Source organism: Centroberyx gerrardi, chromosome 4 (genome assembly GCF_048128805.1).
Source record: "Centroberyx gerrardi isolate f3 chromosome 4, fCenGer3.hap1.cur.20231027, whole genome shotgun sequence".
In the NCBI taxonomy this organism is placed as follows: Eukaryota; Metazoa; Chordata; class Actinopteri; order Beryciformes; family Berycidae; genus Centroberyx; species Centroberyx gerrardi.
In genome coordinates, this window is record NC_136000.1 from 31,774,951 (window position 1) to 31,791,489 (window position 16,539).

General features: G+C 40.3%; 1 protein-coding gene across 1 annotated transcript in view; it reads right to left on the reverse strand.

Annotated features, from left to right (window-relative positions):
• agbl1 (AGBL carboxypeptidase 1) overlaps positions 1-16,539 on the reverse strand; it is a 192,902-nt gene that overhangs the window by 72,928 nt on the left and 103,435 nt on the right. The window contains exons 15-20 of the mRNA XM_078283012.1: positions 11,939-12,022; positions 11,579-11,668; positions 10,675-10,823; positions 6,829-6,916; positions 5,530-5,662; positions 519-672 (exon numbers count right to left, since the gene is read on the reverse strand). Coding sequence (XP_078139138.1) covers positions 519-672; positions 5,530-5,662; positions 6,829-6,916; positions 10,675-10,823; positions 11,579-11,668; positions 11,939-12,022 — 698 coding nt within the window. The remainder of the gene's footprint in view (positions 1-518; positions 673-5,529; positions 5,663-6,828; positions 6,917-10,674; positions 10,824-11,578; positions 11,669-11,938; positions 12,023-16,539) is intronic.

Consider the following 16,539-nt stretch of genomic DNA (forward strand, 5'->3'; position numbering starts at 1 on the left):
ATGGGTATCAATGGTAAAATATTTTTTTTGCCATTCCTGACAATGTTGGAACATTTGCAAGAAACTGACAGGATGAAATGGTATAATTGCTTTGTGCAAATGCCCAGTGTGTAATAAAAGCTATTACTGTATAAAATTATGCTAATGCTGATACGGTATGATGAACCTCATATGGTTTTCTCCTAAACAAATTATTTCTTCATATTTCCGACTGCTAAGGATCACTGAGTTTCAATTAAGTACCGAAAAATAAACAAAGCATGGGATATCTATCTGTCTCTGTCAGGATGGATGGCTGACTGTTTGTCTCCTTTTGTTTGCACACAGACTCACACAAAAACACACACCTGCATATGCTGCACACACATACACAAAACAGACACCTGTATACTCTGCACACATGCACATACAGTACTCAGCTTGCTATTAACGGAATGCTTTGTTATTTATATGGCCTCCCGTCACTCTGACCCTCTATCAGACCAGAAAAACACATGCGCGTACACACACACACTTACGTAGTTGGTGCATGTCTCTCCACCCTCTGCTAGCAGGACAAGCAGTGATGGTGACCAGTGGGCAGACGTTTCCAGCCAAAGTTGTACACAGAGCCTGCTGGTGGAAAAACACCTTGGCAGGATCCACCAAATGCTGCAGGACCTGAAGATGGGCCTGAGAGAGAGCAAGAGAGAGAGAGAGATAGAGAAAGAGAGCAGGAGAGTTTGAAAAAAAACCTTGGCTCGACAAAACGGTAATTGGGTGATTCTTCAATTTGGGAAACTTTTGGGTACTTAAAATATATTAAAAAAGAAACCTTAAGTAGCCTATATAAGGCTCCCACACACCATCTACTTCAAATCACAATTTATTGGACATTTCGGTCGGAGACCTTCTTAAGCATCAAACATGGAAATGATACCACCTGTAAAAAATGAAACCTTGTAAAACTTGGGCTTTCAGGTGATGTAATAATCTCTAGTGGTAACAATAGAGGTCCACAGCACAGGTCTTGAGCAACAGTGGCTGTGAACAGCTGATTGTGTTTCTAAATGTACATATTTGCCATCTCAACAGAATTGAACAGGCATGGTTAATTTCTGTCCTGTTCTTGACTGGAAACAGATCATGTCATCACTGATGCATCTGATCAATTTTGTGTTTAGATTATGTCAGTTTGTTACCTAGGTAATTATAGTGTCTGGTTAGCTAACCATCACTATCTTGTTTACACATCTGATTAGCATACTAGCTGACGTATATAGTAGAAGCTAGTGTTAGTAGTGGTTAGTAGTCAAATGTTATATCTTGCATTCTACAACTTAGTGTTTTGGAGTAACTTAGCTGTATCCAATTTCAGACAGCATACGACCAAAAATTCACAATCAATGGAGATGTAGTGCAGGTGGTGAGGCTGGAGTCTGGGTGGCTACGTTCAGCAAACCTCAAGGTTATCGGCCCTACAGCAGCTTGAAGGGGATAAAGTTGTTGGCCTATCCTGTAACGTATACACCAGAATTTCCTTCAGGATCAATAAAGTATCTATCTATCTATCTGTTGGACACCTGGGGGATTTCTTGGATAGGTAAGATCATGGAGGGGAGCATGACAACCCAGTCCTTGGTCCTTGGGGATTCCCACACAGGAGAAGAGGGTGAACAGCTCTCTGTAGACAGCCTTGAATGTAGCTTTCCACAAGGGAATGCCTTCCAGGCATCGGATCGTGTAGTCTACCATCACCAGGATGTACTCGTGACCCCTGGCCGACTCCGAGGTGGCCCCTGAGGGGATGGGCATAGGCCAGCTTCATGATGGTGTCTACGCTGGAATGGGGGACCACCAGCAGCTTGGTGCCTTCGCCGCTCTGTTATTCCACAGAGTAGAGGAGACCGCTCTTGATTTTGAAGTGCTGGGAAGAGAGGTGACCCCCTGTCCATCAATTCCCCTCCATGTCCAGAACCTGGTTCCAGCAGTGTTTCTGCCAATCGTCCTCCAGCTCCATGTGTCTAGGGCGAATGTATACATGGCCTGGAACTTGGGCCAATCCTGCCCTAGGATGAGTGGCACCAGCATTTATCTATAACCCCCACAGTTTGGGGCCATTCCCCCAGAGGTTCAGCTATCCTCACCTGGCCACTGATACTAGGCGTATGTCCCCGTGGACACACGTGAAAGGGAGGGAGCCTTCTTACTGGAAGTCCAGTGGAAGAATATGAGACTGGGCCAAGGTGACGTGCTGCCGGAATCCAGGAGAGCCTGTACTTGTCTGCCCTGGATCCTAACCATTCTTTGGATAGGGCAAGACTGCCCCTAGGCGATGACCCTAGGCCATGTACAGCACACCCATCCAGCCAGGCTTTCAGCAGATCCAGGACAGGGTGGCCTGGCTCAGCTCCAGCACTTTCATCATTTTCTGGGGATCACTGAGGGCAGTCAGGCCAATGCTCTTCCTCTCTTCCTCTGGTAGGGCCCTTAGGAAATGATCCATGGCCACCCGGCCCACAACCTGGCTTGCCAAGAGTCAGTCTGACAGTCGGTGGTGTTGGATCATCTGAGTCTGGGGGGGCGAGGGCCAGCGTACCTTAATCCCAGACTTCCAGAGCCCATAGTCACGTGACAAGGCTTGATGGGCTAGGCCAGGTAACGCTTAGTGGGATGTCACTTCGTGAGATGGCCTCTAGAAGGCGTCTGACTAAGAGATGGCCCCGAGTCTCTTGACAGAGGAAACAAATCTAGGCTACATCCAGGGAGTCATTGGGCCAGAACGCACTGGAACGCCATTCCGGGAGTGAATTTGACAACGTAACGCGCATTCTGATTCTGAACAAATAAAAACAGAGCAGTACCGGTGGTTGTACCTGTTTTAGGAGCTTAAACTACTGGCTCAGTTTGTTTTATGACCAGCGTTTTCCGGCAGTGCTTAAAAACGGAAAACTCAACCGGGATGCCGGGCGACATTAAACAAACACACAATCAATGCCAACCACAGACAGTTTAATCTGAGCCGCGGAGCTGACAGGTTGTATTGTGAAAATGTCGAGACAGAAGAAACTACACATTCTTTCCTATTTTCACCCCAATGTGAGTGATAAAACAATGTCCCAATGGACAGAATGGACAGAAATCTATCCGTCAGTAATTATGTCCATTTTCCAACGGATCAGTGTGGCCACAGCTAGTTGAATTCAACACACGCGCCGTGGACCTGCACAGGATCTGTATTTGTTTTTTAAAATACTATTCACAGATACATTCTCAATCATTCGACCAACCGTAGCCTATCCAGTTCGGGACCGGCACAGTGTGTTCTCTTACCTTAGTTTAGGCAGCATTAATATAGGAACTGGCTGTTGCTAACCTTGCCTAGGGCTGCCTCTTAGGCTGTCTGCATCAATTCACTGACTGCCTGCTGTCTGTATGAGTGTGTTCGTGGCAAATATGTCTCGTTCGAGTGTGTGAGTCATGCTTCGTAAGGCTGTATTTATGTAGCTGCCTGTTTGCCTTTTCAGGCACCAATTTTACATTTCTTGGCACCACTATTTGTCACACATTAAAATGGGAGGTTAATACCAGCCTCATAATTACAAAAGCCCACCAGAGACTTTACTTCCTGCGCCAGCTCAAAAAGTTTGGTGTGTGCAGAGAGGCCATGACTCACTTTTACAAAGCTGTGGTGGATATGGGAACTCAACCACTCAAGAGAGGAAGCAGTTAGAAAGAGTCGTACGAACAGCATCTAAGATCATCGGCTGCGACCTCCCGACTGTTTCCTCTATCTACTCCGCTCGCAGCAAGCGCAGGGCAGCGAAAGTGATCGCTGACTCCACTCACCCAGCCAGTTGTCTTTTTAAACTCCTCCCCTCAGGGAAAAGACTCCAGTGCTTGCCCAGTAGGACGTCCCGCCTCAGGAACAGCATGTATCCTGAAGCTATTCGGCTTCTGAACTCTTCTGAACTGACACTTCAGCACTTTATAGAGGTAGAGCATTTTAGGATGTCCAACCTGAAATAATTGCCTTTTGTAATTCTTGGAGGCCGAATAATCCAAAAGCAGAGTTAGGAAGTGGGAGTTTACACGTAACAAGACTGCAGTAATCTTCATACGAAAAATGGTAACTGTAATCAGTTACAGCTAATGAGAAAATTGGAATACAGACACTACACTACAGACACTACAGAGATTACTTTAGATTACTCAGAAGCATGTTTGAAGGGAACAAATGTATGAATGTTAACACAGAGATGCAAATAGATACTAATAGAAAGATCTTTTACACTTCCTATGGTGGTCAACAATGGTTGTAGATGACAAGAATATGGATATTCACATTATAGCCTTGGAATTAGAATAAATAATTTACATATTCAGGGGATGGATTTTGGAGTCAAAGTGATTCAAAAGCACCTGAAAGTAAGTAGATGTCACTGAGTTGGAAAAATTCAGTGAATTACTGGATTTCCCAACCTTGCCCTTTCTCAACCTTGCAAAAAGACAGATAGATAGAGAAACAGAGAAACATGGATGGAAAGAGAGAAAATTAGAGACTGAGAGACAAAGAGAGAAATGAAAGAGACACTAGCCTATACCAGGGATATTCACATCTTTTTTAAATCTACAAAAAGCAGGACATTGAAAGAAACCAAAAAAGACAAAGAAGCAAAAAATAAAACAAAAAATAAAAAAGGGAGAGATGGATTAGTCACAGACTGACAAGTCAAATGTTGCACAGTACAACTTATAGGTTGTAAATAATAGGGGTACAACCAGGTCACTGTACAGTCGTGTAATGTATGGTTATTTTTTAAGTTGCATAAGAAATATTAAAATATCTTTTCAAGTCTAGGGTTAACAGCAAGCATTTGTATCCTCCACAAACTGAACTCAAAATGACCAGAGGGCCAGCTGATTGAGTTGTTTTTTTGTTTTTTTTTACTGTCACCTTTTGATATTTACTGTTACCATTCATATCTGAATGCAAAATTACAAAGTAAGGTTTGTGAGAAATTTAAATGATCATAATCATCATGTTGGCTTGCAGGAAATCAACATTATCATCAGTGTCCCGTGACTACTACACCAATTCCCTGATTAAATTTGCATACCATCACACTTTGCCTCCAAGTTGGTTACAGGAAATATATATTCATGAATTAAACAATAAACATAAATAAATAAAGGGGCCTAACCTATGCAGGGACATCAATTAACTAAACCCCAAGCTATGGTAAAGTCTGTGCATCTAATTATTCATCGCCAAAATTTCCACTTACATTTCTGACTGATGACTGATATTATTATTTGGTAAATGTAATAAATTGTTTGGCATAAGGACTGGCAAGATACTGTTTGGTCAATGTGATAAATTATTAGTTTTATGTCACCAAACTATAATTTTAGAGGGAAAATTGGTCCTGAATCCACCCCTGATGTGGTTTTTTTTGGATATACTGTAACTTCCAAAGAAATATCTGGCAATTTTTTGCTTGATCTAGATAGATAGATAGATAGATAGATAGATAGATAGATAGATACCTGCAGTGCAGAGTATGTGTAAGGATAATGGTAGGCCAGGTAGCAGACATCCTCATTGTGTTTGAAGGTCACGGTAAAGGTCAAAGTGTAAAAAGTCGCTCTCTTTCTTCCCCGAGCCGGACAGAAGTGGTTTCTGGATGGGAAAAAAGAAGGAATCAGAAAGAGCTGAAGTTATTGTAAAATGTAGATTTAAAAAAATCAATCTACAAAAGAATAAATCTTTGTTTTTTTTGTTTTTTTATTTTGTCTCTATTTTTTGTGCTAAGCGCTCATTGCTGTGGTATATTTATATATTTAAATTGTCTCCATATGAACATATTGTGTATTATCACTTTACATATGCGTAAATACGCTTAAGGCAGATTGGAAACCACCTATGGAGGTAGCTTTGCAAAACATAAAGTTCAAATGCTTCTGGAAATTGTATTTTTAAATATGGTACTGTGGTCTGTCTAGACAGTGCTTTTTTGCTAGAATCTTTTTCAATATTTCATTGGTTGCTACCCTCTAGTCATGATGATTAGATTCATAATGATTAGATTACATTGCAACAAAATGTCTCAGCTGATCAATATTCCTCTATTTGTTGTAAGACATTACAGTCTGCCATCAATGAGGAGATAATCATCTGTCTGAACAGTAAGAATTATGGTCTTTGAGAAAATGTTTGAATCTTAAGCAACTTGTCGAACGGGAAGCAGTCTATGTCTTTTTTTCTTCTTTTTTTTACTTTGTGCTCTCTTTCCTGTGATGTTGACTGTATTTTCATTTGATTTCATAAGAACTGCTTTCAGGCAGAAACACTCTCCTAAGCTGAGAGACTTGAAATGAGGTGAATCACAAAAGGGCGTTAGCGATTGGTGAGAAGTGCTGTCTAAGGCGGGACATCCGATGTAAACAATTTTTTTTCCGCAAAGATCGTGGGGAGAGTTTTGGATGAAACTAGCTTGTCACGTTAGCATTTGGGGAGGTTTTTTTTTCTTCCCATAATCTGACATTGTTTTAATCTAGTGTTTTGTCTACTTCCTTGTTCCAATGTTTTCATTTTTGCCTAATGTCATAGACACACCTAGACATGGTTAATCTTGCCTACTCTTGTGCTATGTTGAACGATTCTTACCATGCATTTATCCAGTAAATACATAATCTTCACCCGGTTAACACCTAGTATTTAGGATGAGTGTAATACGATAGGTTACCACTAAAGTTATAATAAAAAACGAATGCTTGGTGGGGCCGTGGAAAAAAACAATAATTTACATTTCCATTTTTCATTGAATCTGTCTGTCCCCTCCATACCTGAAATAACAGATTTCAGTTCCGGTCCTGACCCAGTGTGGTCTGCCTTCCAGAGCTTCTCTCACTGAGTACAGCACTGGCTGCATGCCTGCAGTACACACACACACAGATAGGCAGACAGACAGCCACATGGATTAGATCAGAGCAGTGGCATTTACTCGCTTTTGCCAAGTGAAACAGCACTCCAATTTTGGTGATTTTCACGTTTTAGCTTTAATTGAAGTATGGTCCCTCTATCGGTTAAAGGGTAACTTCGGTATTTTTCAACCTGGACCCTATTTTCCCATCTTTTTGTGTCTACGTGACTAAAGGGGACAACAATTTTTGAAATTGGTCCAGTATTGAGCGAGATCGCTTCAGCCGGTCTGTGTGTAACCAAGTCTCACGAGAGTTGAGTTGTTGCAGGAAGTTACACACAGACCAGATCAAGCGAAAGGTAAAGAAAAACGTTTCATTTCTCTGTAGGGTCCTTTCCATAATGTTGTCAGACACTTATAATAACAATCTGAGCCTGTCAGTGGCAAAACAAGCACTTTTAGTGGACGTACATTGACGGTGCGATTTGTCCCATCGGATTACATTGCAGCTCGTTTCGAGGCTGCCAGCTGAAGCGATCTCGCTCAATACTGGACCAATTTCAAAAATTGTTGTCCCCTTTAGTCACGTAGACACAAAAAGATGGGAAAATAAGGTCCAGGTTGAAAAATACCGAAGTTACCCTTTAAGACAATTCCACACCCCTTTAGTCTTACAAACCTCTTTCAAAAACCATTGGATAAACTCAAATATGCATGTTTGCAATCTAAAAACAAGGGTGTTTTTCTTAGTTCCTAAACATTTTGGAGATATAAGGTTTTCGCCCAAAACATTCTCACTCTCTGTATGTTTGCTGACAACAATATCTACATTGTTACAATATTTCATCACCATGCTCTATGAAGCAGTAATCCCTTAAAATAATCTTACATCTTCATTAATTTACATTAATTGACCCCTTAATTCATGCAAAATCCCCTTAAAATTAATTAAGGGAGTTATTAATGGAGGAGAAACCTCCTTAAACACCCTCTTAATCTTGACTCCTTACTTTCTAATTGAATGTAGAATTCAGGGAGACAGGAACTTTTCCATTAATTTCCACTTAATAACCCTGTAAACCATGCACAAAAAGCATGAAAAATCCCTTAATTACTAGTGTCTTTGTGTATCAACCCATGAATAAATCCCTTATAAACCTATGATACTAATCGTACTTTTTTAAAGCTATGTTATTTTTAATGGATAATTAATGTTTATGTAAAGGTGAAATTAAGGACATTTCAGGGATTTCGTTGTGATATGGGACTAAACAAAGCATTAATTAAAGGTATATTAAGTAATCTATGACCTCTATTGGCGACCAGTAGGAATTGCAACAACATCAATAGAACTTGTCCCCTCCTACACAATTGTCACATACTGTCAGTCCTTGTATCAAAAGATTTTGGCATGACAGCATTTTTTATCCAATCTCTTCACCTGTATTAGAAACCATAGGCTATTCCCACATATTTAGCTCCCAGGCTTGAAAAGTTGAAGAGACACTGTTCTAGTTGAATGTAACAGCATCAAATCTCCAGAGGTGAGAAACAGATAGCTAGATGACTTTCTAGTCTGTCAGCACGTTACTATCTTTCAGAAGAAAAGCCATTTTCTGTACAATGGGATACAGGCTATTTTGGCAGAACACCCTTTTCTTCTATTCACTTTTTCCAAAGATAAAACCGATTTCCTGGGGGACTTTGAAAAGAGCTATTTTCCGGTACAAAGGGCATTGGATGAGTGTGTGTGTGTGCGTGTGTGTGTAGAGCCAAACTGAGAGAATGAGTGTGCACATTTGTCTTTAGCTAGAAGAGATTGCTATTGTGGAAACTGGGTGTGTTTTGCAATCCTTTTGTCTCTGTGTGTGTTTAGCGGTAATGAATGGTCTATAGTATGACCCACTGCTGAGCCTGTATAGCCTGCCAACGAGGGTGGGAGAGAATGAAAACACAGCAAGAGGTCTGTTCTATCAACCCTTAGTGTGAGTGTGTGTGTGTGTGTGTGTGTGTGTGTGTGTGTGTGTGAATAAGCTCTGATAGAGGGTCAGAGTGCAGGAGGCCATATAAATAAGAGAAAGTCCCATTGACAGCAAGCTGATGGGAGCAATCTTTATTTACTGTAGGCAATAACACTCAAAACGCACAGTTATTACACAGTCTGGTGAAATGTTAACCTTATTTTGACTTATTACATGGCTCCGTTGAATATTCAATTCTGACTGGCCAATGAACACATTCCGAGGTGTGTTATTTTTGAATAAGAGATCGCTGTTTCACATTGCATCATAACACTCTGCAGTCAAGAAGTCAAAGTTTTGTTGATTTCTAATCAAATTAACAAGCAACACCTTGTGGAAAAAAGATGTTACTCCTTGGTTACTGCAGGCAAACACTCAGCTAATCGAGGTTAGAAACATGAATATTGTTTCCAAAATGACTTTTAACTTATTTAGAGAACACAAAACTTTTGATTGCTGGTTAGAGGCAGAAGGGCAATCTTTCCAGATTTGTTTCTATGGTTACAGTTCTGCTACAGTGTAGCCATGGATGCTAGCTACACACATTTCCATGGTTATAGTATTGCTACAGTGTAGCCATTTATGCTAGCTACAGACGTTCCTATGGTTTTAGTCTTGCTGATCATAAATTACTTTAGCTTTGCGTCAGGGTCTTGATCCACAGTCGGTGCTTATTTTGCAAAAATTAACGTACATTATCGCGCGTACGCGTTCCAAGATGGCTGTCACACGTATCCTGCGGTTGTTCGGAGAGCTCTTTGTGCACGTCCTCAAAAATTGACGCTACACATCCGAAAGGTGCCATACCCACATACCCGCTGTATAGGCACTAACCACAATTTTATGCCCAGTGACGTGACAGATGCTAGGACAGATGGCAGAATCATTTGTAGAGAAGCAGACAGAACTTGTCTGCAACTACCAACATCTCTTGTTCTCGATTCATCTCCATTCCACTATTCGGCGACAAATATGCATGCCAGAATAGCTGGCGAGAAACAGCTCTTTACGTACCAAAAATTGCCTAAAGGTTAGGTCATTCTAAGCCTGATCGGACCATCCTGATCATCGGGGTGATTCTGAGCTGGGGGGGGGGCACTCAGCCCCGACAGTCAGTCAGATTATCCTGTAGTGTGAACGGGTTCAGTACTCGGACCCCATCAGGAATAGTGTAAATGCAGGTCTTTTCCACTTTTCCCGCTTCATAAGACTTGGATTATGCTGCACAAACTGTATAGTCATTTTATGGTTCTTTTTTGTTCTTTTTGGAACTCTAAAGAAGTGGGTGAACTGTTCCTTTAAAATGATTCCACATACCTCATAATGTAATACGCATGTAATAACATACTTAATGTACTTTAAGTGATGTTATTGCATTATGTAGTCAAGGCAGAATAGCCTCAATAAGTCAGTCCATATGCTAAGATTAATGCAAAACTGTTTCATGCACTCAAGCGCTAACGTTGTGTCCTCCACCAATATCTGAATGAAACTATATTTGATCCTTGTTCAATCAACACACCAAAGGGAAATTTTATATTTCATAACACACTTAGAGGGATATTTTATTACATTTTGACTCGTTTTTCCATTATCTGTCAGTTATTAGGTTATCAGCTGCTACAGCCCCTCTTTCCCTCCATCTCTCCTGTCTCATCCCTCTTTCCACCTCCCTCACTTCCCCCCCACCACACACACACACACACACACACACACACACACACACACACACACACACCCTTTCTCACCGTAGTTGAATTGACTGTTGGTCTTCTCACAGTTGATGATGTTGAAGCGATAGGGGACGTTGGCCACCATGTTACTGACTTCAAAGTAAAACCACTGGGTGTGCTGGGAGCAGTTCGCATCCGCATTCAATATGAGGTCATATTCATATCTACAGAGGAGGAGAGGATCGAGAGAGAGGAGGAGAGAAGAGGAAAGTAGATGAGAAGACAGGAGACGAGGGAAGGAAAAAAGGAGGAAAAAGGGAGAGAAGAGAAGATAATCAAGCAAGGGAGATAGAAAAAGAGAGCAGAGGAGCGGAGAAAACAGGAAAATGAAAAGAAAAAAGAAGGGGTGGGAGGTGAAAAGAAAAGAGGAGAAAGGAGGAGAGGAGAAGAAAGTAGATGAGAAGAGAGGAGACGAGGGAAGGAAAGAAGGAGGAAAAAAGGAAAGATGAGAAGAGAAGAAAGCAAGGGAGACAAAAAAAGAGGAGAGGAGAGAAGGAAAAAATGAAAGAAGAGAAAAGAAGAGGAGAAGAGAAGAGAAGAGAAGCAAGCAAGGGAGATAGAAAAAGAGAGGAGAGGAGAGGAGAAAACAGGAAAACGAAAGGAGAGGAGGTGGTAGGTGAAAAGAAAAGAGGAGAAAGGAGGAGAGGAGAATATAGGAAAAGGATATAGGAAAGAGGAGGATAGAGGTAAGTAGAAGAGAGGATGGGAGGATAGAGGAGAAAATGAAACTCATACTCAGTAACATGTTACAGCAATATTATTATTTTTCCCAGAAAGGCATCGAACTATTCCAAAAAACTATGATTATCCCAGTTTGTTTGAAATGGTATAGTGTGTGTGTGTGTGTGTGTGTGTGTGTGTGTGTGTGTGTGTGTGTGTGTGTGTGTGTGTGTGTGTGTGTGTGTGTGTGTGTCCATACCTGCGGACCTGGATAGCTTTCCTCAGGTTTCCACATTCAAACTTAGAGAAAAACCTCAACGAGTCTGGCCTATCAGACAAACACTGAGGACTGAGACACAAAGAAACAAGACAGCGTCCTAAATGTTTGATATTTGCATTCAAAAGACACAGAACGATGAGACAAATTTAACATCGCATGTCTACTACTTACAGTTAGAGCCTGAAATGATATTTTCGCAATTGTACTATGTTGACAAAGATGAACGACGGCAATAGTAATGAACCAACACACAAGTGTGTGTGTGTGTGTGTGTGTGTGTGTGTGTGTGTGTGTGTGTGTGTGTGTGTGTGTGTGTGTGTGTGTGTGTTGTTTATCTACCTGGTGTCTTCCAGGTCGAAGACCACCTGGTTCATGATGTCATCAGGATTCAGGAAGCGCTGGACATCCTCAAACACTTTCTGCCTATTAGAGGCAAACACATACAGAAAAACATTACTGCTACTACTACTACCACTAGTCCTACTACTTCTACTACTACTATTGCAACTACTATGATTGCTACTACTGCTGCACCTACTATTATGCTACAACAACAATCTTATTTAAAAGCTGAGTTGCTTTACCATTTCTTGTTTTTAGATGGTTTTGTAAAGTACATAAGAAGGAGATACAAATTGGGGAAATGCATTCAAAAGGAAAGCGGTTAATGAGAAACACTGAAAGAAAACAATTACATAAAAGCAAGTCTAGATAGTGTGTTTTAAGAAGTGATTTAAAGATGATACTGAATTAGCTGGCATAAGTTTCTTTGCTAGTCTTGAGTCTAGACTGAGGGACAGTCTGTGGCAGTCAGAGATGTGAGAATGGTTTTTGACTTTGGCAGAAATATAGTTTTTGACTTTGGCAGAAATATACATATATATATCTATCTATATACATATAGATAGATATATATATTTGTTTAGTAGTTGCAGGAAGCAGGACAGCACTACACTTTTATCTGCTCTTCAAAAGTCAAGTCACTGTCAAAAATAAGTTTCTGGTCACTCGCTTTGTGTTCTTATCTTATTATGTGTGGATCAACAGATACTGGCGATCACACATCTCAAATCGCACATTTAGGATCAATACAGCCATTCGGGAAAGGAGGGGTTTAAATGACATCACCAACCAATAGGAAACTCTGTCCTAAGTCCACCAAGCCACCCCTGATGTCAATGCATGTTCTGGATCAATAGATATAGTTGATGAAAACCAGCACAAAATTTTGGGGACAGACAGATGGACAGAAACACCAACCTACACTAGGTGCTGGTCATATCAAAAAAAAAATGTGGGAAACATTGAATACTATTTTTTTGCTATTTTTGGCATGAAAATGGTCAAATGTAAAGATATTGAATACAAAACGAGGAATGCTAACCACAATAGGCAAAACTGGTCCTTAAAATTGAAAGCAACGCGTTCTAGTATGTGCACAAAGACACGCACCAGGATTTTTTATTGATTAGTCAATACTTGGTGGAAAGTAAATCCTCCCCCAGAATCTAACAAGCTAAATGCTTATCATTCAAACAAGGAGAGAGAAAATTGATTGAAAGTGTGGTTTGCAGCAGAACATGGATGTAAACAACACAACAGCAAAGACAATCAAGAAAACAGAATTTGCAGTTGTTTTATGGGTAGGGATATTTATTCAGCTTTCAGATAAGGCAGCAACAATACACACAGTGTAACAGTACTACTTGGCCAGCACTTCCACATCACATCCACACATCACACTGTTTGACTCTATAGTGACTAATGTCTTAGCCCTGACTAGCCCTGTTTGGCCCTGTAGTGGAAACCAGACTAATGTGACTGTGTCCATATGGGCTGCAGTGGCATCTGAGGTCAGTCTGTGTGAGAGAGATCTGAGAATTACACAAACTTGTAGAAACTTTTCAGTCTCCCCACTAGATTTATCTAGAGTTCTCCTTAAAGTTAAGTTTAAATTTGTTTCCTCCTCCCCTACCTTTGTAAATCTCTCTAACTTGATGTTACAATTATTGTCTGAGTTAGTCACATCTAATTGTAAATATTGATTTATGTCTGTAGTCATAGTGGGTGTGGGTGACAAACTGCAAATTAATCCTAACACTTCATACTAGATAACATGGCTATTTGTTGATGTTTGGTGATGTTAAAGTAGCTGGGCTTGTCCAAGCTAATATTACCTTGGGCTACCATTAATTGGGACACAAGAAATTGATGCAAATTATTGGCCACAGAGGGTGAAAACATCACTGTCTGAGACAATGTTTTGGTTAGTGGTCCCTTCAGAATCTACTAGATAAGATGTACCTTAAAGGATAAGGCTGGTGTTTTTTAATGCATTGCTTACCGTCAACAAATCCTATGAAAATAACAAAATCAACAATGCGTTTGCTCTACTCCCGTTACTTTCTGATTTCCCACGTACCTTTTTTAGCTGTCAATCCGGAAGTCATTGGCTCCGATTGTAAGCTAAAAACCTTGAAATACAGCTCACAAAGACATAATTTCTATTTTTTTTTTATAACTTTATCTTTATTGTTTTCTTTTCAGAGTATACTTACAGAGGGTAAAAAAAAAAAAATATGAAAAGGAAAGAAAATACAATAAAAGGTGAACAGAGCCTGTAGGGAGGAACAGGTCTACATTCTATTTAAACAACATTACTATTTATGCCTTTTTTTGATCTATATATTAGCCATTTTTCCCAGCCTTTTGCAAAACATTCTTCCTTCATTCTTAACCTATATGTGAGATTCTCCATCACTAGGATATCATCTATGATAGTCAGCCATTGTTTGTAATTTGGTGCATCAGTCTTGAGCCAGTTCTTAGTGATAGCCCTCTTTCCGGCAGCGAGGAGAATCTTGACAAAGTATTGGTCTTCTATATTCACAGTTCCTTCCATATGACCCAGGTATAAAACAAGACAGGATCGAGGGATTTCATAACCCAATACCTCACACAGAGCAGAATGTACATCATCCCAGAAAGGTTGTATTTTCATGCAACTCCAAAAAATGTGTTTGTGGTTTGGTTCCATGTGGTTACATAGTCTCCAGCATGTTTGTTGAATATCCATTTGTTTACTTTTAATTTTGGGTGTGATGAAGTAACAAATGTGATTCTTCCAAATAAATTCCCTCCATCTCAGTGATTGTGTCGTGGTCTGGTGTATTTTCCACATATCGTACCACATCTTTTCTGGGATCTCTTCATTCAGCTCTCTTTCCCATTTAGCCTTAACATATAATGTTGAATCCTTTCTAGATTCCATCAAACAAAAGTACAGGATTGACACGACTCTGGGAATAGCATTACAGTATGCTTGTACAAGTATCTTCATGATAGGATGTATTTTGTCTTCATTTTTCTTGATTTTTTTAATATAATAGTCCTTCATTTGTAAATATCTAAACAGGTCCTGATTTGCTAGGTCATATGTGTTTTTTAATTCTTGAAAGCTTCTCATTTCGATTCCAAGTCATCTAGCTTGTCCATCATAATTTTGTGTTCTTTCATTATGTCCTGCAGTGCACAATTTGCTTCGGTGCTCCACAGCTCGACTTCTTCAACGTGTGTCAAAGCGGCGTCCATCTTATCATTTTGCTCTCCTATCTCTGTGGTTATTTTTGCAAATTTCTGGTCAATGTCTTCCTTGAGTTCTGTCAGTTCATTTCTCATTTGGATTGTGATTTCGTCTTTAACCATTTTCAGGTCTGTTTTCAGTTTGTTTTGTAGGGCTTGAATTTGTTTGCTAATGCCATCCAAACTGGTTTGAAATGAAGCCATGCAGCTAGCTTCAGGTGTTAGCATGTTCTTCTCTTTAATCGGACTGTTTATTTCTTTACCTTGGCTGTCCAGGTTTCTTTTGTTCTTTGTTTTCGTTGAACCTCCGCTCATTGTCAAAGGTCCTGGGTCCTTCTGTATTTAATTCTCGAGTTTTGGCGGAGTTTATTGTGTTGGCGTAAGGGAGCTCACAACTCAAGCGTCCATGCTGCTCTACCGTCCCACTGGAAGTCCATAGTTTCAATTTTAAAAATCGCTAACTGTTACCACGAAAAAGTCAGGCTGTTGTAGTTATTACCAAATCAAATTCAAATGGAAACAAATTCTTCATTACGCCGGGGACTATTTTTGGTGCTACAGAACTACTTTCCTGAGATCGCAAACGTGTTTACAGCCAGCTTATTAAGTTGTTTGAGGAAAAAGTCGGCTGGCCCGGTGCATCGTGATGATGAAATATTCTGCCCAGAGCAACGGCATGGCTCTGTGACGTGTTTTTAATCGTTTTTTTAATACAATGGAGTTCTGATTGGAGTGCTGATTTTGTTATTTTCATAGGATTTGTTGACGGTAAGCAATGCATTAAAAAACACCAGCCTTATCCTTTAAGTCTCCATGGCATAACTACGACGCAGGTTTAACTAGTTTCAATGCAATGTTTAGTTTAGACTTTGCTGCTGAACTCCATGATGAGCAGCCTTACAGATTTTTAAGCACTTTGGCAAAGTACTTTATAAAAGTAGTGCCTTCCAATTACGGACAAGATAGAGGCCGAGTCAACTGGACACGATCATTTGGGTTTGAAATTAGACAGAGCTTGAAAGGTCCCTCACATTAGGCCTAATATCATTCTACACCAAGGACAATTTACTCACAAAGAAGCCCTAACAAAATGGCATTAACATTAGTTCTGTTGAGGGACTGTAGACTTAAAAAATCTTCTCTTTTATATGAGCGCCGACAGACTGGCAACATAATTAGATAAAGTTCAGAGTGAAATTGCGTCTTTAACATTTTTAAATGTCAGCGTCTGTTGGCCTCTTGAAAGTGCTGAGAAAATGTCTCGGAGGAGAGACATTAAAAAGTGCCGTACACACACACACACACACACAGATACAAACACGCCTACATTCATCCACAAACACACACACATCCACGTC